Here is a 23,275-nt window from a genome sequence, read left to right as displayed (position 1 = left end):
TTTTATTTGCCGATGATAGTTTTTTTTTTCTTTAGAGCTAATGTAGTAGAGAGTTCAACCATGCACACTATTTTTTCTAAGTATGAATTTGATTTGGGGCAAGCTATTAATTTTAAAAAATCAGGTATCTTTTTTAGCATAAATGTCTCCTCTTTGGATAGAGATTTTATTCTAATATTCTTGGTGTTTCCACTCCTCTTAACACTGGAAAATATCTTGGGCTTCCCTCTTTGATTGGCAAGAGTAAAAGAGCTGTGTTTGGTTTTCTCCGTGATAGATTGTGGCGGCATTTACAAGGATGGCAGAGTAAGTTGCTCTCTCAGGCAGGTAAGGAAATCTTGATCAAGGTAGTTGGTTAGGCTATTCCTTCATATTGTATGAGCACTTTTTTATTGCCTATTTCTCTAAGTGAAGAGCTACAAAAAATGATGAACTCTTTCTGGTGGGGCCCGAAGTCTAATAGAGGAAGGTGTATTAATTGGCTCAGTTGGGATAAAGTATGCCTTTGGAAAGAAGAAGGTGGACTAGGTTTTCGTAATCTTCGTGATTTCAACCTAGCCATGCTAGGCAAACAAGGGTGGAACTTGATCACTAAACCAGATTCTCTTATTGCTAGATTCCTCAAAGCTAGATATTACCGTTCTGGGGATTTTCTTTCAGCTCGTCTGGGCCATAATCCAAGTTTTACTTGGAAAGGGATATGGAGTTCTCGAGCTATTCTCTTAAAGGGTAGTAGGTGGAGAATTGGAGATGGTTGTAGTATTGATGTGTAGAACAACCCTTGGCTTAGGGATGCGGAAAACTTTAAAGTTGAAACTCCAACTATTCATGACTTAGCTCACTTAAAAGTTCATGATCTCTGGATCTACGGCTGTAAGGAGTGGGATGTGGAATTACTTGGGGAGATATTTTTACCTAGGGATACTCAAGCCATTGCTAGTATTCCTTTGAGCTCGAAGTCTCCACCTGATTTGCTCATTTGGCATTGGGACAATCATGGAAACTACACGGTGAAATCAGGGTATCGTATAACAAGATGGCTTTCCTTGCATGGTAATTTGCCTTCACGGCCTGTAGCATGGAATATGCTATGGGATTTGTCTATCCCACCAAAGATAAAATTATTTTTATGGCGTGCTTGCAAAGGATGTTTACCTACTAGGTCTGCTCTCTGTGCACGAGGTATGCCTGTGACTGATACGTGACATGAGAAGGATTTAATGCATCTTTTTCTTTCCTGTCCGTTTGCTCTTTCATGTTGGTCACAAGTTGACTTGATTCCCTCAATTAATGGTGCCTCTTCTTTTCTTGACTGGTTTTTCATGCTCCTCACTAATGTTGATAAAGAAATGGTGGGGCGTGTTGGGTCTATCATTTGGGGTATATGGAGGTAGAGAAACTCCTTGTTATGGAATAATAGTGCCTCATCTCCTACTCAAACAGTCTCTGCTAGCTTATCGTTCCTAAAAGATTGGTTAGATGCAAGATTGGGTTCTGATCAAAAGCTTTCTAATGGAAATGCCAACACTCAGGTCAAATGGAGTAAACTTTCCCCAAGAATGTTGAAATGTAATGTGGATGCAACGATTTTCTCAGAACATCAAACCATCGGGCTGGGTGTGATTCTACGAAATGAATTCGACTCTATTGTTGGTTGCTACTCTAAGGTTGTTAATGGTGTGAGTTCTCCTAAGGAGGCTGAAGCTTTGGGGTTACGTGAAGCTGCAAGATGGCTATTGGAGCTGCGTGTTTCAAATGTTATAGTAGAATTGGATGCTAAAGGTGTTTATGATGCATTTTACTCTAAAGCTCTTGATAGGTTTGAATTTGGCATGCTTATTCAAGACTGTAGATCTCTATTTCTAGATCAAAGTTTTACTCTATGTCATGTGAAAAGGCAAGCTAATGTTGTTGATGCTCTTGCAAAAGTAGCAAGCTCTTTTGCTAGTCCAAGTTTTTGGTGGGATGCTTCACCTCTATTATGAGCTATCTTAGCCTCTAATGTTTCTATTTCTTCTCATTAATAAGATCTATCATTATTTCAAAAAAAAAAAAAAAAAAAGTTACTAAGTTGGTTTACTAAACACCTGTAAGTTTGGTTACTACAGCTATGTATTTAGGATTCATTTTTCTTATAGTGACTTTTTTGCAATTGTTGCTTAAAATATCATAATGACAACCGTATAATTGTCTATTTCCTTTTTAAATTTTTTTTTTTTTTTTAACAATTTTAGGTTATGTTTGATTCTTGAAAAGTATCAAAGAAAGAAAAAAATACTAAGGAAAATAATTTCCTTATGTTTGATTGTCCTATAGAAAATACAAAAGAAAATCAAATATAATCAAAACTGGTAAAAAAATTATATATTTTAAAATTATTTAATTTTTATATGAAAGGGTTAAAATAAATAAACAAGTTAGAAGTAACAAATACAAATAATTTATTGATTTTAAATTTATTTTTTATTTTCTTTTACTTTTTATTTCTTTATACTTTTCCTCTCTATTTTCTTTTCCTTGTATTTTCTCTCAAATTTTATAGCAACCAAACATAGCCTTAATCTCTTCATCCCTTTTGTTATTCGATAAAAGTGTAATTTAACATCTATTTTTCTAATTTTTACAAGTTATTTTAGTGAGTCAATGAAAATATCGCCAATATAGTATTTGATTTTTAATATATGAATAACTTTTATATGCATATTTGAAAACCTAAAAAAAAAAAGAAAAAAGAAAAAAGAAAAAATTATAAATTTCATTTAAATTTTAGTTTATATTTTTTTGAGAAACACCATTAATTAAGAAGAAAAAATGGTTAAAATCTCCTTTAAAATATATTAAAAAAATAAAAATAAAATAAAATCATGCTTTGGACTATAGAGGACTTGGGAGAATAGTGGGCTTTGGTCTTGTTGGGCCTGAATCCCATATGGCCCAACCCATCCGCACAAGGCTATTTGCATGGCGGACAAGTGTAACCGCAGCTAAAGACACCTGTCCTTTTCTTACGAGTCCTTTAGCCTTACACTGGCGCTTCATGTGACCGCCGCGCAAACTCTCAGTAACGCTTCCTTCCCGCTCATCTCTCACTCACTCACTCACTCACTCACTCACTCTCGCTGTAAGCTCCCTTTCTCTCTCTAAATTCCTAATTTTCTCTCCATTTTTAGCAATTCTTCTTTTTGCGGGGTTTTCATTTCCCCATTTCGCTTCAGTTTCCTTTTTCTTTTTAATTTTATTTCTTTGTTAAATTTTGTTCAGATTCTTTATGCTTGCTGTTTTTCGTCTTCCTTGAACGGGAGAGAAATTGGTAATTACCTTCATCTTTGTATTTAGGTCTGTTTCCTAGAAATATATCTTGTAGGCTGTCTTCAACATTTTCATTCTTTTTTCGCTGATCCAAACAGAGCCTTAACCACGAAGTAATTAGGAACGGTTTTTGATTTTTTGTATTTTAGTAGACTTTGTTTGGCTCCCAAGAAGTCAGAAGAAAAGGACAAGTGAAATTTTTTAATTATTTTTGACCGTTTAAGAGGAGACTTTATGATTGAAGGTATATATAGTGACACTATCTACTATCAATTGCTTCTTTGAAGTATTTCTAGTTGATATATTTAAATGTTCTTAATTTCATTAATAAGATTAAGATTTAAGTGTGTTGTATGTGTTTGGTTTGTTTTATTGACTTTCTTTCAAAGTATTTTCTTTGATTTTCTTTGAAACCGTTTGGTTTTAATTGAAGCAAAAACCCTAATGAATGATTGTATCAAACCCTAATGAATGGTTGTTTAGTTTTGAATAGAAATTAAAACCCTAATGAATGATTGTTTATGTATGATTTTTTTGTTCAATTAGGAAAAAAAAATTATATGCTATTTTCGACATTTCTTCGTTATTTAAATGGATTCACGTTTATTTTTAAATTCTCGAATCAACTTTCGAGAACTCGAAGTAAAAATATTTTTTTCTTATCCAAACAAAGTCTTAATGACTTGGGTATTTATTTATTATTTATGATTAGACTTCATTTGAATACTAAAAATACCAAGAGAAGAAGAGAAATTCTTTTTTGTATGTTGGCCTCAAAATGTTCCTTTATTTGTTTGGTGATAAAAAATGAACTTTAGTGTCTATTTAGAAACTATTTTCGAAAACAGTTTCCTAACTCAAAAAACATGTTTGATTAATTTTTACTAAAAAAAGTTTTTTAAGAATAAATTTGAGGTGTTTTCAGGTATGATATTTTAAAAAAATGATTGAAAATATGAAATACTTTTCAAACTTTTGCATTATTCTGAAAAACTATTGTTGTTGCCAAACATGCCCTTAATGGCTAAGCCCTTATTTTTTTTTTTCAAACTCCTAAAAGTCTCAAAAACTTTTTTCTTTATGATATGTTGTTTTTTGTTTGAGATCACCAAAAATAAATGTGAAATACCTCCTTTAATTAAATTTATCTACCAGTGCCTTTAGGCCATGGTTGGATCATAAAGGAATATGAAAGAAAGAAAGGAAAAATACTTCAAAGCTATTTTTAGCAACTTATTTTTTCCAGTCATTTCCTGATCCAAATGGAGCCTTAAAGAGTGATTTTCTTTTTTGGAGTCTAATAGAATGAAAGAAAAATTCATTTTTTTTGGGGATTGAATGAGGAAGAAGTTGAATTCTGTGAATTAAATAAATGAAAATACTTACCAACTGAAAGAAAAAATTTGGTCTCAGTCAATTTTCCATGGAAGTCTCTCTCTCTGCTTCCATTTTAGTTTGTTCTTCAATGAGCTTGAATCAATAAAAATTTGTGCTTGCGATATTTTTTCTCTTTTTCCTTTTCCTTATTTATTTTTGTTTTTCAAGTTATATGGATTGGAAAAAAAATCGCAGCCTTTGTTTGGAACTGAATGCTAATATGAGTGGATTATGCAGGTTGAATGCTTTATATATAAGCTGTTATTTGGTTGATTTGAAAAGCCACCAAGAAAGAGATTGCATTACATTCTGTTTAAATAAGCAGGAAAGATGAACTTTTCTCAGTTTTCCTTTGGGAAAGGAGATGGCTTATGAATTGAAAATAAGGCTTCCTCGGAACAAAGTGAAATGCTGCTTTATGTCATTGAACTCAAACTTTTAATTTGGAATCATTCTCTTATTACTGTAGCTGGCTTGCTTGTCATATATTTAACTATCTTGTTTTTCTTATCCCGGCTTCTTTTAGAGCATGAAGCGCAAGCGTGTGCTTAAGAAAGCTAATCCAGCGAATGTACCTTCAATGGGTGCAATTGTAAACCAAACTACTGATGCTGCTTCAGAAGATCAGAGGACAAACTATGAGGAACAACCAATACCTCCTGATCCTGATCCTCGGTACAACGAGGAAGAATTAAATGTTGCCTTGATGGTGTGTTAGAAATTTGGAACTGAGCTTTTTTTTCAATTCTATTTATGGTTTATTGATTTCTGTTCTGATGCTGCTGGACTTAAATATCGGTTTCTTTATTTTGTTACTTTGTAGGTGATTAAGAAGATTATGAGTAAGGATGGGACTGCGCCGTTCAATGTTCCTGTCAACCCCATTGTCCTGGGAGTAACTGTGAGTATGAAGCGCAATTCTACACATATTGTGGGGCAGTGATAAGGATGTTTTACAGGGCGTCAACTAATACTCAGAAGACAAAAGTCATACCATTTTTGTGAGTTAGGATTGGGATTTTATTACGAATGAAGAACACAACTATGCATAAGAAACAGCATAGTTGATTGCAAAGCAGAAGAGCTGCATTGTATAGAGATTGTTGTTATTTTTATTCTTTAGATGATCACTCGCTTGATTTTATGCTTCAATCATAATTTTGGTTTTTTTTTTAAATGTATTAATATATAATTATTGCGGTTGGCCACAGGATTACTTTGATGTCATTGGTACACCAATGGATTTTGGGACAATACTTTGCAATCTTGAAAATGGGGTCAAGTATATGAATTCTGAGGATGTATTTAACGATGCACGATGCATTTGGGAGAACTGCTATAGATATAACAAGCCAGGTGATCGCATTTTGGAACTTGTGAAACAAGTGAAGGAGAATTTCATGATGCTTTGGACTGCAGCTGGGTTGTACAGTGCAGAACCAAGAACAGAGTCTGGTGAGTGTTTCCTGATTTTATTGTCAGATAATTTATTTATATATCATCTTTTTCTTGAATTCAGCTTGTAAATTTGTGATCGGATTCTTCACCAACAATAGGAAAAATTCAAGGGTCAACAAGGTAACTCAAGTCCCCTTTACTGTGAAGAACACTATAAGTTTTCTTGGTCTTTGGATAAGCAGGAAAGAAAGGAAAAAGAACTGCTCTCATACAAATGTCTCTGCCTTCTCTTGGAATTTTTACTGTTACTTCGTGGTGATACTTTTCTTGTTGTGTTAAGCTCTTAGCAAATATAGAATAGGTGTTCTGTAATTTTTCAAATGATTCATTTAATTGATATTTCTTCAATAACTCGTCTTTTGAATAGGTAAATGGATTATTACTAAGGTATTTTTTCTGTTCATATTGCCATGAATCTTTTATGAATTTTTTTATTAGTTAGACTTGCAGGAGAAGAAGATCAAGTGTAAATAATAAAGATTATTTCTACCAAAAAATTAATAAAGATCAAATTCAGCAGCATGTGACCCTACATGTATGAACATTTGAATAAGTTTTATGTATCTGATATTCCTCTTTTTACTTTCCAAAGTAAACCAAACAATAGAATTTGGGATTCTTCCTATATTTTTGCCCCTTTCACTATCACTTTCCGTGATCCAAACAAAGCCTAAAGATTTTATTGTTTCCTTTCCTTAATGAAAAATGGGTCACCACTGAGGACAAATCCTGAAGAGTATTGAATTTTGGAGTTTTAGCCCTTAATCTTCCAACAACAAAAGTGCGGGATAGCATTCACAGGCATTGCCTGGTCAATACCCTGATGATCATTCCTTGCATTGGAAGGAGTCTTACTACAACATGTGCCGTTGCTACTGTTATTAGGGAGGAAGGTCTTTGAGTTTAGGGATGTCCAATCCCCTTTCATTTGGGCCTTTCCGATTTTCTTTTCTTTTGTTTTATTTGGCGTCTTTGCATCATCTATGTACCAGGGTGTTGTTCCTGTATTTTCTATTTGCCTATAGAAAAATGATTGCAAGACTCATGCATGAAATTCTTCAAATCTAACTGCTTATTTTTACTGTAGGGGACATGCCCTTACTGCCTTCCAAAGACAGTGGCATGCAGCAGATCAGATGCTCTCCTAGGTGCCAAATGGGCTCAATAGCCAGCAGCAAACAGGATCAATCATGCCACAGCCAAGCCCAAGCCAATACCAAGCCCCAGTCTTGTAAGAGACTTAACTTGGCAGAACCAAGCTCCAGCGAGTCACATCAGCTCCTCCCAAGTTCCAATGAGACTCAATCCTCCCACTCACAAACCGGTGCAGCCACCAACAGTTTAAGTATGCCATGCTCCTAGTTGATCAGTTTTGTGAAAAAATTATAAACATTGACCATTTCAAACTACATTCTATTTTGGGCCTAGTCATGCATTTCTATTATAGATTATAGAAGAATCATACTCATTTTATGAAGAAGGTTACCAATATGAAGCTGTTGGCACATTACCATTGTTGGTATTTTTTTATTTTTTTAGTTTTATTTATCAGAAAGTATAGTGCTATTATATATAAAATAGTTTAGTCACAAGGAAGAACAAGAGGTCCTTCATACTTCTTGTGGGTTGTTTTGGATTTTGCAACTTCTATTTCAATATTTTTATTTCTTTTGCATTGTATTCTGATTAATATTGAACATTTACTTCAATGTTTATGATGAGGATAGATTTCAGCTATTGGACAAAAATGATATGTGTGTTATGCTACAGAAGAAATCCAACAAGCATACTGAACCTAAAGCTTTTTCTTGCCTAAAGCTTTTTCTTGACTGGTTCCTACATTACATGGATTTTCCAAAAATGGATGGTGCCCTTTCATACCTAAGCATATGCTCAGAACTAGGCATAACGCGAGTGACATAAAGTTGGTTGTTTGCCAGTTTCCAATAGCTTGATTACAGAAAAAGATGCGTTGATCTCTGTTTTCCATCACTATTTGTGTTGTAAGATTAATTCCCTTTCCACTTCTTTGGAAGCCACACTTTTTTATTCCTCGTCTTTCTTATTGTTAAAGTAGTTCTAACAAATCAACTTGCTTAATTTCCCCACAGGAGTCACACTTAATTTGTCTCCTAGAGATACTGGCAAGCAGAGCAGCAGGTGTTTGCATGGGCTCCCAGAGGGCCCAATGACCAACAACCAGCAGGATCAATTGGGCTCTATCCAACCTCATCTCCAGCAGGCCTTCCAGAGTTCTAGCTTTGAGCATCCAAACTCTGATCATCCACACCAACTTCAGTCATCGCAGTCGAGCTCTAGTGAGTACCAGCCCTTCCATTCACAGTCTGACCAAGAATCTGATGGCTCAGGTGCGATATGTTTTCCTCTTATCAGCTTCACTGTGAAGTTGCAGACATTTTCTATTTTTCTTTACCTTTTTTGATGTTTCTAGTAAACCTATCCTGTTGTGGAAAAATTATATTTTTGCTGTATATGATAGGAAATTAGACTCATTTTATGCTTGCTATCTGTTTGTTGGGCATTGTAGGGTAATATAGTTGAAATATAATACGAAAAAAACAGAGAAAATACATTATGAATGTAAAATTAATGGACCGGGATGATGAATGGGTAGAATCTCAATACAACTTGGGTTTGCATGTTGGTAAGATGCTGTAACACTATTATTTTTGTGCTGGGAAGGTGTTAAATGCATACTCATCAAATTGAATTACGAGACTTAGCTGATTTAGGTGAGTGAAGCCTAGCCAACACCGAGTTGACTAATAAGTTAGTCTAATGAGTAAACCATGGCTGATTAGTTGAGCTGTGGTTTAGTAGGTTGGCTAGTTGCACTATGTTTTATTACTGCAATATTTGAACAACTTGCTTTATTATACCTTAAACCATATAAAAGGAAATTGTGTTAAGAGGTCTCTGTGGTCTGTTAGTTGACAGAGTGGATATGATTTAGATTATCTAATTTACTTTTTCTTCTAAAGTAATTCTGTTTACTCTTTATTTTCAATTTACATAGGTCCCTCAAGCAGGCGAAGGGAAACTCCAGGCCAAGGTAACAGAGAATATATCACTCTTTGACTGGATAGGGCAATGGTTCTCCCTCTTACTTTTCATCTGACGTGGTTTCAATTTAAATAGGTTCATCAATCACAAAGAGAAAGCCCCGAGTTCGAGGCCCCACATTGTGTTTGGATGTGTGGAACATGCCTGAAGGTCAGCATGTGGTTGTGGAGACAAATGAGGTAGGGCAGCCTGATGGTGATTCTGCCTGTAAGTTGGGTAACTTTCTGGGTACCATAGCCCGGGATGGACACCTAGCACCCCTTACCTATGCTGATTGGAGGGCAGTGCCTCAAGCAGCCAAGGATAATATGTTGCAACTTGCTAAGGTATTAAAAAACATTACCTAGATGTTGCATACTTGTTCTTAATGAAGCTTTTCTTGTTTTGGTCTTACATGGTTTTGTTGTTTTTGTCTTGTCTCACATCCTGGACACGCTATCCTTGAAGTTTCTATGCTAGTATAAGTTAGACTTTAACTTCTTTCTTGTTTGGACATCGCTATATGTTGTCAACATGATGGAAAGTGTTCTAGGGATAGTGATCTAGGGATAGTGATTCATGGTTATAAGCAATTTATAGATTAGGTGGTTATATCGATTTTGGTTGTGCTGTGCATGATAGACCAGGTGATATATACAATTTTGACGTTTTATTTTTGAGAGAAAAAGCGTTTTTCCTAAATTTAAGATTCATTTGATGAGTCCTAAAATTGAAAATTAACATCTTAATGTTCACTGGTTTAGAATCTTGGATTGATAGGTGTATTACACTATGGTATTTCTTGTTGTTGCTTGTCCCACTAGAGTTCCTTTTTCTCTTTCGGGTTTTAGGTAAGTACATTAGTCTTCTTTGTCTTTCAGAAGTAGGATTTATTTGATTTGGTATTGGTTAAAATTGTTTTAATCCTGCTGCACAACTAAATTCTTCCTACATGTAAATGCAGTCAAAGTTTGAGATAAGTCCAAGGCTTGAAAACTGGGTGCTCAAGACCCTGGGTAAAAGATGGAAGGACTGGAAGGCACAGTTAAAGGCCAAATATTTTAACAACAAGACTGATGATGAGCATATCGAGATTGATGACGAGCGGGTTCTCCCAGAGCAGCGGCCTATCCTCCTTGCATATTGGCGCTCTGAAGAGAGTCAGGTACAAAACTTTGTTAAATACTCTAAGTACTTGCTACATTTTTCACCATAACATGAAAAATGCAAACCTCACACTCAAATGTGCCTCCTTAATCATAGAAACGCTCTGCAATGAATAAGGCTAATCGTGCGAAACAAAGCATTGGACATACAGCAGGCACAAAAAGCTTTGCCCGAATCAGGAAGGAGGAGGTAAATTTTTTACAGTTCTGTGCAGTTTCTGAAACTCAGATTGCATTTGCATGTATTTTGACGTTCCTGTCATAATTCAAATATTTTGACATTACTTGAGGACAGCGAAACAAGAGGCCAGATGGGGATGAGCCCACGAGAGCTGAGCTCTTCATTGTAACCCATCTGCGCAAGGATGGAACGCCAGTTGATGAAACATCAGCAAACATTATTGTATGTTCACAAAAACTCATCTTCTGCTAAAAACCTTCACCAACCCCTCATTCATATCCCATTATCACTTCACCAAGAGCATGATTTGAACAACCCAGTTCTTGTTCTTCCATGCAGACACAGCTTCAGGAACGTGCACAGACCAATCCACAGCCTGTTTCACATGAAAGAGTTCTCCACGACGACATCTTCTCCCAAGTCATGGGAAAAGATGGCCATGGCCGTGTCCGAACTTATGGCTTAGGTCCATGCCCATCTGATATCTGGGGTCCAAGGCCCAGCCGGGCAGAAGCCATAGCAATCGCCTCGGAAGCTAAGAAGGCACTGAATGAAGTAGCCAAAATTAAGGAGAAGATGGAGGCGGTGGAGAGTAAATGTGCAGAAATGGAGGTCCAAATGGCTGAAATGAAGTCAGCATTGCAGAAAAGCCCAGTTTAGCTTGATGACTTACATATAGATACTGTCTTGAGCCTCAGAAATATAGCATAAGGTATATATGATTATACTATCCTTCTGTGAGTAAATTAGTAGAGAAGTTCCCCCAACCATAAGTATAGTTTTTTGGTTTCAGTTTCATAAGTTAGTTTGTGTGAATATATAGACTTATGACAGATTTTTGGATTTCTACAAGCTCCCCCACCAAGTAATGTCTACATTGAAGTTATATTGAATATGCAAATATAGGTAAATCTATAGCTATGTTTGGTTCATGGAAAGTATTAGGTATTATTTGGTTCTCGAAAAGTACTAGAGAAAGAAAAAAAATTATAAGGAAGATGATTTTCTCATGTTTGGTTGGTTTTACTATGGAAAATGCGAATTCAAGTGAAATATAATTAAAATTATTAAGAAATTTGTATAGTTTAAAATTATTTAATCATTATATAGAAGAGTTAAATAAGGGAAAAAAATTGGACGTAATAAATAAAATAATTTATTGATTTTAAATTTATTTTATCTGTACTTTTTTCTTACATCATATTTTTCCTTTCTATTTTTTTTTATTGTTTTTTTTTCTTTCAAATTTTATAGAAACCAAACATAACCTTAAAGAAAGAAAAAAATATTAAGAAAAATAATTTTCATATATTTGATTTTATTATGGAAAATATAAAAGAAAATAAAATATAATTAAAATTAATTAAAATTTTATATATTTTAAAATTACTTAAGAAAATAAGTAAAGTGAGTTTAAAATAACATTTAAAAATAATTTATTAACTTTGAATCTAATTTTTTTAATTTTTTTTTCTTATTTCCTTCCACTTTTTCTTTTTAATTTTTGTTCGATCTAAGGTTTTTGCTCAGGTTATAGATGTTAATTTAAATTTAAATATGAATTAATTCTATTAAATATTAAATTATTTGTTTTTAATTCTATTAAATATTAAATTATTTGTTTTTATTCATGTATTAACTAAATAGAATTTGTTACAAAAATATTTATTTTGTAATATATTTGACAATTAAGAATTTGAAGAAAGAAGAAGTAATTTAATATATTTTTTTAAATATTATAGACGTTGTTATTGTTGTTATTTTATATACTTTTCTTAGAAAAAAAAAAAACAATTTAGACCTTATTGGTTAAAAATAATTTTTAAAAATTATTCTCTAATGTTTTGTAAAACAAAAGTTTGTTTTGAAACTTCAAATATTTTTAATTTGCTTTTAATATTTAAATTGTGTAAAAAAATAAGTAAAATTGAATAAAAGATATTATTTAAAAATACTCTATTTTCTATTTTTAAAAACAAAAAATAATTTTTTGGTTTTTAAATATGTTTTCTTATATTTGTTTTGAAAAACAAAAAGTAAATCCTTAATCTCTCTTTAATCTCAAACAAATAGGATGGATTATATTAGCACAAATTTTATAGTAATTAATTATGTAATTAGATAGAAATTCATATCCGGGTTTTTAATATTTTAAATATGTCTTAAAAATAATTTTTATATTTATTATTTTATATTTAATCATTCTATATATTTGTATAATTATTTTTTAAAATAACCCTAAAAACAAATAAAAATATATTTTCTAAAAACACTCTATTTTCTATTCTTAAAAATAGAAAACAAAAAATAGGTTTTTGATTATAAAATGTACTTTCTTATTTTTTGTTTTGAAAAACAAAAAACTCTCTCCAAACAAGCTCTTAATATCTCTCTAATTTCAAACAAATAGTAATTATATAATTAGATAGAAATTCGTATTTGAGGTATTTTATTTATTCTTTCTAATTATATTTGATTGTTAAGAAAATATTAAAAATTTTCTACGTTAACAAAATTAGGATTTAATATGTTCTAATCTATCTAAAATTGGCCAATTCGTTGATACCCGACCCGACCGACCCGAGTCCAAAATCCATCTGAATATCCTTATAAATACATCAATCATCGTTCCACTCTCGGATCCAACCCATACCCCATTTTCGCATTCGGATCTTCTCCTCCCACCATCGCCTTCTCACTATATATAAAATAAAAAATAATAAAAATAAAAAAGAAAAACCGTCAAAACGTCGTCGCAGCGAGAGCGTCCTCATCGTCTTCGGATTTATAAGGCTAAAGGTAAAGAGATGCAACCTCAGTCAAGTTTGTTTCTGTAATCTCCTTCAATTTTCTTCGTATTCGAGTCCAAAAACCTAGGGTTTGTTTTGGAGTCCTCTGTTTGTTTTGCGAGAAAACGGAGGAATGTTTTGAGGAGTTAGATTTTGCCGCCTTGCGTGTTTCGTCTTGCGCGAGATTGGAAGTTTTTTTTTATGCGAATTGATGAAGGCGTGGGAATATGACCCAATCCAACGGAGGGATGTTGGACGAGAAGTCTAAAATTTCAATCTTCCATGCTTTGTGTTCGCGAGATTGAAAATTTTTGTTTCACTGATAGGGCGGCGTGAGAATGCTGCTGGACCTTTGTTTGGGTTCGGAGAAAAGGGGGAAAGTTGAAATTTTGCACTCACGTGTTTTTCTGTCTGTAACTTGAAAAAATTAATGGAAAATGGAGAGGAAAATTGACATGGTTGGAAATTTTTTTTTCGATTTCACGTGTTTGCGATATTGAAAATTTTTGTTTCATACATGAATGGAGACTGGAGAGGAAAATTGAAATGGTTAGGAAAAAAAGAAAAAGAAAAAACCAAACAGAAACAAAACTTTTGGATTTCGCGTGTTTGTGATATTGAAAATTTTTGTTTCATACATGAGAATATTTTCTAAAGCTCTGTTGCATGCTGGGAGGACTTAGGAGGATAAGGAAAAAACAAATAAACGAAAGTTAAAATTTTCAACCTCAAGTGTTTTGTGCTTGCCATATGATAGGAGAAAAGAGAATATGGCCTAATTCTCCATTTGGTTGCCCAGAAAATGGCGGAAATTTAGAAGAAAAACTAAAATTTTATTCTTGGGTGTTTTTATTTGTGATGTTGAAAGTTTTTGTTTCATTGAATTGACGGGAACAGGAGGATATTGCCTAATCCCCTGTTTGGTTGCCTAGAAAATGGAGGGAAGTTTGAACAAAATATAAAATTTGCAATCATGCATGTCTTGTGTTCGTGAGATTGATGGTTTTTGTTTCTTTGAATTGATGAAGACAATTTGAGAATTTGAACTTAACTTTTGAAAAATTGAAGCATCATAAAGCGAAAGATTCTAATTTTATTTATGTTTAAAAAATAAAAAATTCTTACAAGAAAATTTAGAATTTTCAATCACATGTTTTATGTTTGTGAGGCTGAAGATTTTCATTCCAATGAACTGATGGTAGACAAGAAATGTGTATTTGATGTTTTATTTTTGTGGGAAAGTTTTATTAAACTGATGGAGACATGAATGTATTACCTAATGCTCAGCTTGATTTCCAATAAAGATGAAAGAAAATAAAAGGGATGTTAAAATTTTTTGATCTCACATGTTTTGTGTTTGCGGATTGCAACTTTTGTTTTGTGAAATGGTGGCAACAATGTTGCCTAATCCTGTTTGGTTTCCAAGAAAATCTATGGAAAACAGGTGTAAACAATACTTAGTATTATGCTTATGTTATTTTTAGTTTCCCAAATTTGTCCTCTGATGGCATCAGATGCTCCCTTGAAGTAATGGATTTCCCTGGAGCTGAAGCTGTGATACTTGTGGTTCAGACATAGCCATAGGGTATGATACTTACCATATCTCCTTGCCATGAGCAGTGAGCCTGTTTGTTTAAATTGGAAAATGGCTCCTAGAAAGTTGGGGGTTTTCTCAAAATCAATTCCCATTGTGTCGATTCAGAGAAATACTTCCTTGGAACAATTTTAACTGTTGCTTTACTTTATTTACCTTAAAATTTTGGTTGCTTGTGGTGTAGAAGCATACATAAAGATGCAACATCCTTGCTCATCGTATTGTGATATTGTTTACATGGAATTGCAGGCTGTAAACTGATTATAGTTGGCGTGTGGAGGGGAAGAGTTGAAGGACTCCAAATTGAGCTGCTCCAATCTGCTTCTGGTAGAAAGGAAGTATTTTTTTTCATGCTTGTTAGTAGTTAGAATATGAAGCGTAAGCGTGGGCACAAGAAAGGCAAGGCAAAAAGGCCTCCTGTGATGGGTGCCAATGACACATTTCAAAATGCTGTTAGTCTAAATATTGAAGATAATTCTGGTTTGGATGATTATGATAATGCTGAGTTTGACTCTGGAATGGAGGTTGATACACCTTCCTCAACAGGGACAGATCAGCCAGATAAAGTTGCATATATCAACCCCGGTGGATTAATTGATAAGCCAGTGGAGAAATCAGGTTATGGGCGTGTTAAAGTAAAGCTTAAGACTTCAAAAATGTTAGGATCTCAACTTACTTCTTCAACACAAAGTGATACTGATAAGAGTAGCCAGCAAGTAGGTTCAGAGAAACAAGGAATAGTTTCTGAGAAAATGGAAGATAGTGCAAATTCAGTGCCTGGAGTGAAAATAGCTGTTTCTGGGAATCCATCAAAGAAAGCTGGAAGCATAAAGATCAAGTCGTCAAGGGGCCTGGGTTCAAGTGTAAGTCAGAGTAGTAATGCTGTGCCTATGCATGGTGAGAGGTCACACCAAAAAGAACCAAAACTACCTCATCAGGGTCCTCGATATGATAAGGAAGAATTAAAAGCTGCACTAGTGGTATGTTGGAAAGTTATAATTTTTTTCCCTTTCTAGTTTTTTTAAGCATGCTTGGTGCTATTTTGCATAATCATTGTTTTCTGTTTCCTTTTTCCTCTGTAGGTGATTAAAAAGGTTATGAAAATGGAAGCTGCTGAGCCCTTCAACGTTCCTGTAAATCCTGTTGAATTGGGAATACCTGTGAGTATGAACTGCAGCTTACATACTAAATTAGTGTTTTTAGGAGTGGCTACTGGTATTGTGATTCTAGCCTTTAGAGCAAAACAGTTTGAATCTACCACTTTTGCTTTTGCTTGTTTATTTTGAGAGACAGTGTCCTGAATTTCTTGGATATTTCAGGGCCTGTTAAGAACTCTTATGATGGGATTACTAAGAATTGTACTTTGGTTTGCATTTGATGCCCTTCATCTTTGAGACCTTTAAGTGCATTAATTGTTTTAGGGGCAGTTTCTATTATATATATAACAGCCAGTCTGTTCCTCATTGCAATTTTTGTGTACAACTAAAGGTTTCATGTTTTGCATCATCCGTCTTTGTGTGTGTATTATACAAGGACCTTACCATTATTCCATTGTTTTTCCTGAATTCATAAAGTGAAATATTGTGTTACTTGGAGAATATCTGTACTATTGTTCTTAGAAAATTAAGATAGTTGAGCAATGTTGCAATGTTTTATCATTTTTTGTCTCTCTCATGGGAAAGTATATTTTTTAATGTGGCTGAAACCAGGATTATTTCGATGTCATTGATACACCAATGGACTTTGGTACGATATGCGACAATCTTGAAAAGGGTGTTAAGTACATGAATTCAGGGGATGTGTTTAAGGATGTGCAATACATTTGGGAAAACTGTCATAAGTATAACAATAAGGGCGATTATATTTTGGAGCTTATGAAGAGGGTAAAAAAGAACTTCACAAAGTATTGGACATCAGCTGGGTTGTACAGTGAACAACCAAGGAGAATGAACGGTGAGGGTTTCCCTTTATCAGACAATGCATTTTGATTGTCTCCAGTATGCTTATTTTGCTATTAAGATTGTCATTCACTTGTCCATTAGCTGTGGAAAACTATTCAAGGGCTAACAGATTGTCTGGGTTCTTGCTTATCATGTGTACAATACCACTGCATTTTTTTTCCTTTCACAAAAAACCCTACACTTATTGTGAGAATATTTTTCCCCTTCTAGGACATTTTACAGTTCTATATATATATATATTTTACATGTTTGGAATTTTCATATATTATGGAAAATGTGTATTGTTTCTATTTATTTTGCTATGAACCTGGTATTGTTATTATTTTTTATTGTCAGATTTGCTGAGAATGCAGATAAAATATTGATTTACTCAGTAGTTCATAATTGATGCAACAAGTTTGATTTAGACTGAATTTTCCTAAATGAGTAATTTGATTTTGAAAGTGTCAAATTTCCTGCAAAGAGGATATTTACATCATTTGGTTTAGTATTTAAGGTAACTGCAGACCTTAGTTGGATGATCCTAAATGGAAATTAGTGGTCATTATGGGGTATTGTCCACTGCCTTAATTCTCATTTGATATCAGTTTCCCAGGAACCTCTAAGCTATCCTATGAGTCTGATCATGTTCAATTGTAGAAACACCTGTAGACTACAATAGCCTAGTAGTAAAATTGTTATTATTGAAGTATTTATGGTTTTAATTTGTTAATTCATCAGATAACAACGCCTTTAGGCTTTAAAGATGTGTAATATATCTTCTCATATTTGATTTAAGAGCACTTTTATTTTGCAGATGCTGCACCTGAGCAAGATTCTGTTTTGGAAGGTTTGCCTCCGGAAGGTCCTTCTGTAAGGGATAAAGCTATTGTAGCAACTGGAAGAAAGACTGATATGCTTGCATCAAAGGAGGAAATTGTTGAAACTTCAAGCATAAATGGTGCAGGAAATTTGAAATTAATTCATGTTTTACATTTGCTAGAAAAGTAGCTGAAAGTTGAATTCAAAAGCTTGCCAAAGGGGTTATTTTTGGACAAACCAAAAGTCTGACTGGAGTTATGGCTTTTAGGGGATATAGATGACATTCATGATTGCCGAGTCTTCATTCTGTGATAAATCATGCAAAACTGTAGCAGTTTTGAAACCAACTTAACTTTGTTTTTCTCTTGTACCAGTTAGCTGGCCAACTTATGCTCTATCCTACTATTGTATTTCTTCATACAGAATGTGAGTATTATTTATTTATTTTCCCTTTGAGTAGGTTTTGGAAGCATTCAAGCAGAGGATTTTGTGCCTTCCAGTCAAGGAAAGATACATATCAAAAGCAGTCAATTGAAAAATAAGAAACAGAAGCGGCATGGGTATGTTTTCACTGATTTCATTTATGCACTCTGGTTCCCCATAGCAGTTGCAATTATGATACTCATTTATGGTTTTTAATTTTATCACTTTTTTCCCTCAAACCGGTGTATCAAAGAATTTGATATCATTATAGAAATATGGTAGATTCTCTCATCTTTCTATTTGCCTAAAATTCTCTAATCTTATAATCCCTTGGATTGATATAAGCATTCTATGTGAAAAGACCAACTTAAAGATATTATGATAATGGTTGTTTGAAGTTTTAATATGTAACAACCCACATCCAATCGTGTAGATATTGTCTGCTCTGGACCCAAAGAAGTCTTTACGACTTTAAAATGTGTATGAGAGTTTAGAAACGATTGTTTAGAACATGAGTCTAGTATTTATATTTTAATATTAATTATTTATTTACTTTATTTGTATTTTAATTATTAAAATATAAATACTAGACTCACGTTTTGAACAACCGTTTCTAAACTCTTAGACATGTTTTATATTTGTAACGACCTGCATCCAATCATGTAGATATTGTCTATTCTGGATCAAAGAGGCCCTCACAACTTTAAAATACGTTTTCAGGGTTAAAAGGAGTCTACATATATAGCGTCAAAAACTTTATCCCTTATTTGATGTAGAACATCACAAACACCCCTCCATGCAGGCACAATGTCTTCGTTGTATCCCATGGGATTGTAAGGCTAAACAGACAAACACTCCCTATGAGGCCAAACAAAACCTCGCATCAAGGTCGGGGATCGATTCTGATACTATTTGTAACAATCCACACTCAACTGTGTAAATATTGTCCACCCTAAAGCCAAAGGGGTCTTCATAGCTTTAAAACGCGTCTACAAGATTAAGAAGAACGTCTACATATATAACATTAGGAACTTTTTCCCCTATCTGATGTGAGACATCACATAATATCTATGATATATTGGTAGAAAAGCATAGAGGGATGGGGTTGAGAATAGGGGATTTGAAATGGATTTAATTTTTTAAAGTTTGTGAAATTTTATTGGATTTTTTTTTTCTTTTATCTTTTGTTTTTTCTTTTGATTATGCGGAAACCAATGGACCAGCTCAGCAGGATTGGAAAAACCATAGATATACAATTCCTCTGCCCAAGAATTGTGTATCATGTAAACTGGGACATGAACCTGGACCTCCTGTTCCTGAGCAGGGAGTGCCTGCCTGCTGTGCTGTCTTGGGGTTGGAGGTGGCTCTGAGCAGGTCTCAGAAGTTCCATGAGTCTAAGATCATGGACAGCATCATGTTTGTCTAGGTTTTTCCAGCTGAAGCATTCAGTGGAAACAATTCCTTGTACTTGTAGTCAAGTGTTCCATTAGAACAATTTCATCTTCTTTCATTACCTCAAGCTCTCTTTCCATGCAGAGTGAAGCGCCATAAAAACGACTGTCTGTGTGCTATATGTATTATGAAGCGCCGGAAACGGGAGCGCTTGAAGATGGCTCAAGTAATCAGAACTAGTGATGGTAATCAGTCTCAAGAGTTCAAGCAAGAGGTACATGCCTGGAGTATTTGCATGACCATATCTTCAATCTTCTCTTCATTCAATGTGTATTCATGAAAACTATTAATGTGGGAAATTTAAAGATCCCATGAACTAGCAGAATCACTTCATCATGAGTTATTTATGTCATATATAAGACAAATCTTGCACTTTCTTGATTTGAGTTTTCTTTTGCTGATCTTTATCTGTTTGCTAATTATTCAGTTCGTATGGTGTTCAAAAAATATTAAAGCAGGGTTGTGATTTCTATGTTTACTTGAGAACAGAAGATGGCTTGTTAACTTACTATCATGAGAATTTTCTATTATATGATGAGATTGTTCCCATTTTCCAGTGAATTTGATCTTAAAAACGTCTTTATGAAATGCATTACTTCTTTTTAGGGAACCTTCCTCATAGAAAGTCCAGGTGATGATGATACATCATCAAATATGGATAATTCTCTAGATCCAGAGGCAGATGCAGACTTGATAGAAAAAGGAGAAGAGGTGAAATCTGAGGCAGCTGAACAACAATATAGCTCTCAACTTGAGAATCAGGAGAATGAGAGCGAGAATGAGATTCGAAAGAATGGTGAGGGTGAAACTTCAGAACAGTCACAACTTGGTGATAGAACTGGGGAGGACCCTAATTCACAGACTCCGACACAAATTGCGGAAAGTGGTGCAATTCCAAAAAAGAAAGAGGAGAAATCAGTGCAGAATGAGGAAGAAGCTGCAGCTGCTGAGCAACAGAAGTGGAAGGTAACTTTTTCTAACTATTCCCTGACTATATTAAACATTACAATTTGCTTGGTTATACTAATGCTCTACAAGACTATGACATCTTAGCTTTCCTATATTATTTTGCCCTTTTTAATAACCATCATCTTAGGTGTTCATTGTTATTTGGTTGATGTAATTGAGCTTTATCCTTGGCATGGGCCTTTCTTGAGCTGAACAGTACAATCTTACAGGAGAATGAAAGAAAGATATCATATGGAAGTTGCTTTAATAGATCAGCTGCGCTTTTAGGATTTGGCATCTGGGGCTGTAATATATCATGAGAAAAAAAGTTATAAAGATCTACTGGTATTCCAAATATTTGACAAATGGAGAGCCCAAATTGGAAGGAGAGATGAGGGAAAAGACAGCAAAAGAAAAGAAAAAGAAAAAGCAATGCAAAGCAAAGCAAAGATGAAAAGACGAAAAAGAAGGAAAAGAAACATATGACCCACTAATTAGTGCTTAAAAGAGAGACTGATAAACTAATATATACAAAAACCAGAACAAAAGTTAGGCAACTAATTTAAAAGATTACTCATGGGTAAGTTGAGGAGGTAAGGCCATTTTTGAATGTGACTGGAAAAGAAAGGCAACTATGCAAACTTGGACGGGGGACCAATTTACTGCAGAAATTGCACAATGAACACTGCCTAAAAATAATATTATACATGTGGTTTAAAATATCTATTAACATGTGTCCATATGGTAATTTGGTAGCCAAAGCCACCAGGCAAAGAACTTGCTTTATTTGTCATGTCCAGATCTAGATGGATACCATTCTTAACACTTGTGTTGACTTATGTACTATTTAACTAGCTATAAATTATACATAGTTTGAGTTGATGAATAGCAGGTGCTACGATGACATCATTTTAATATGCTTTGTCATTCTTTTTATGTATGTAATATTCAAAATCAATTAGTCTACCCTTGTAAACTGGGCTTGCTCTGGGTGATTAAAATTGGGTCGGTTTAACTTTGCCTGGATTGTGTCTACTATTTAGTTTAGTGAGGTTTAATGATTTAAATCCGTAATAAGCCACTTGTAAGCTATTCAAAATTTCATAGTAGGTTATTGAGGAATGGGCCAGACATCAATATTTAGTTCTAAACATGCTCTGAATTGGTAGTCAGAGGTTCAAGTCTTCTTTGGAATGCGAAATTTTTTATGACCAGAGCTCAAAAGGGTTCTCATTGTTAAATCGTCTGAATCATATTCTTGATGCATCTTTTTGTAACTATTAGATATCAAAATTTCATTGGAAAATATGTATATTAAATGGTTCATCTCTTACTTCAGATGGATGAAAAAACTAAAATGTACAAAGAATTCCTCCAAGCCGAAAATCCTATGCTTCTGGAGTTATGTGGAACCCTCTTTCCCAACAATCGCAGCTCTGCCTGGAGCAGGCCTCATTCACTGGTTCAACATCCAGGTTCTGAACGCAGTAGCTCCGTTCATTCTGCTATTGCAACACTCATGATGAAGTAGGATTCTCAGTCTGGATCTTGGGTGAGCTCATTCTGCCATAGAATAATCGAGTTGCAGCTGAGCTAGTTGTCTTCAGGTCCCCGAGAGAAACCGAATAAAGACACAGGTGCTGTGGATTGGAGAAAAGCTAACATGAACACCAAATGAATCCATGGTTGTTTTAGTTCTTCAGAGTAAAAGAGTGTTTCTCACAGAGCAGACCTGGTGAGATGATTCAAATTATAGTTTGTTGCTATTATTTTCCAGGTGAGATGAGAGGTTAGTGTCATTAATTTAATTTTAAGTTCATCTTTTTACTCTGGAAGAATCATAATTTGTGAATTTATCAGTGTGATGTACAAGTTGAGGAAGAATTAGACTTATAATTTTACGGCTGGATGAAGTCTGAACACAATTGCATTATATCCTTTATTCTTTCTTCCCCAGCTACCCATTCTTTTACCTTTCTTTTTTTTAAATAATAAATGATTAAAAAAAAAGTGTATATTGATACAATATTTGGAATGGTAGAAAAGAATGAAAATAGGCATACAAAATTCTTTACTATGGAATTTTGGTTTACAAGACATCATGATTGAACTCCATTCCCATTCTATCCTACATTCCTACTTCAATTTCTATTTGGAATAAATACTGTTTTAAGTATAAAATGATAAGCAGTTTATTTGTACACTTTTGAAAGTTTTAGGTTATGCAATTTTTCATTTTTCAAAACAAAAACAAAACATAAAAATACATTTATTATAAATTATATCAAAATGGATTTTTGAAAACTATTTTAAAAGACTTTTGACAATATATTTAATTGTTTTTAATCACTTGTTTTTGCATGTTTTAAAAATCTAAAATGTTTTTAACCCATTTTTAATATTTTTGAATATGTTTTAAAAATAACTTTTATATTTAGTATTTTATTTTTAATTATTCTATATGCTTATATAATTATTTCTTAAAACAACAATATGAAAACAAATGAAAATAATTAAAAACAACATAAAACAAAAAAAAGGTTTAAAAAAAAAACATCTTATTTTTTATTCTTACAAAAACAATTTTTGATGGCCAGTTGTATTTTCTGCATTTTTTATTTTAGAGAAAAAAAAAAAACTATTCTTAAAAAAGTGGCTTTAAATTTTTATTTTTTTTGGAGAAATGAATGTCCCTGAAAAGTTCAGTTCTCTTCATTCTCAAGGCAATCACACTTGACCTCTCCTCCTTACAA

At 33.7% G+C, this 23,275-nt stretch overlaps 2 protein-coding genes across 7 annotated transcripts; both read left to right on the top strand.

Moving 5' to 3' along the window:
• The first annotated feature begins 3,030 nt into the window (after positions 1-3,030).
• On the top strand, positions 3,031-11,492 carry LOC117926340. 3 transcript variants are annotated; one of them, XM_034845432.1, is made up of 13 exons: positions 3,057-3,121; positions 3,262-3,310; positions 5,213-5,395; positions 5,510-5,587; positions 5,898-6,141; positions 7,232-7,489; positions 8,256-8,513; positions 9,182-9,217; positions 9,304-9,554; positions 10,172-10,372; positions 10,471-10,563; positions 10,669-10,776; positions 10,894-11,492. In XM_034845432.1, the coding sequence occupies exons 3-13, from the start codon at positions 5,216-5,218 to the stop codon at positions 11,212-11,214; spliced, it is 2,028 nt and encodes a 675-aa protein (XP_034701323.1). In that variant the 5' UTR covers positions 3,057-3,121; positions 3,262-3,310; positions 5,213-5,215; the 3' UTR covers positions 11,215-11,492. The 3 variants fall into 3 exon arrangements, with proteins under 3 accessions (XP_034701324.1, XP_034701323.1, XP_034701325.1); XM_034845433.1 differs by lacking the exon at positions 3,262-3,310 and having other exon boundaries at positions 3,031-3,121; XM_034845434.1 differs by lacking the exons at positions 3,057-3,121; positions 3,262-3,310; positions 5,213-5,395; positions 5,510-5,587 and adding an exon at positions 5,626-5,687.
• A 1,768-nt stretch (positions 11,493-13,260) lies between these two features.
• Positions 13,261-22,467, top strand: LOC117926647 (bromodomain-containing factor 1-like). 4 transcript variants are annotated; one of them, XM_034845832.1, is made up of 10 exons: positions 13,335-13,353; positions 14,858-14,928; positions 15,187-15,917; positions 16,020-16,097; positions 16,647-16,890; positions 17,695-17,838; positions 18,160-18,259; positions 19,659-19,788; positions 20,181-20,540; positions 21,862-22,467. In XM_034845832.1, the coding sequence occupies exons 3-10, from the start codon at positions 15,309-15,311 to the stop codon at positions 22,051-22,053; spliced, it is 1,857 nt and encodes a 618-aa protein (XP_034701723.1). In that variant the 5' UTR covers positions 13,335-13,353; positions 14,858-14,928; positions 15,187-15,308; the 3' UTR covers positions 22,054-22,467. The 4 variants fall into 4 exon arrangements, with proteins under 4 accessions (XP_034701724.1, XP_034701723.1, XP_034701722.1 ...); XM_034845833.1 differs by lacking the exon at positions 14,858-14,928 and having other exon boundaries at positions 13,261-13,353; XM_034845831.1 differs by lacking the exon at positions 13,335-13,353 and having other exon boundaries at positions 13,379-14,928.
• Positions 22,468-23,275: the final 808 nt, after the last annotated feature.

The sequence above is a fragment of the Vitis riparia genome, chromosome 12 (genome assembly GCF_004353265.1).
Source record: "Vitis riparia cultivar Riparia Gloire de Montpellier isolate 1030 chromosome 12, EGFV_Vit.rip_1.0, whole genome shotgun sequence".
In the NCBI taxonomy this organism is placed as follows: Eukaryota; Viridiplantae; Streptophyta; class Magnoliopsida; order Vitales; family Vitaceae; genus Vitis; species Vitis riparia.
Note: the sequence above shows the minus strand (reverse complement) of the source record. Positions and strands in the feature narration are given on the sequence as shown.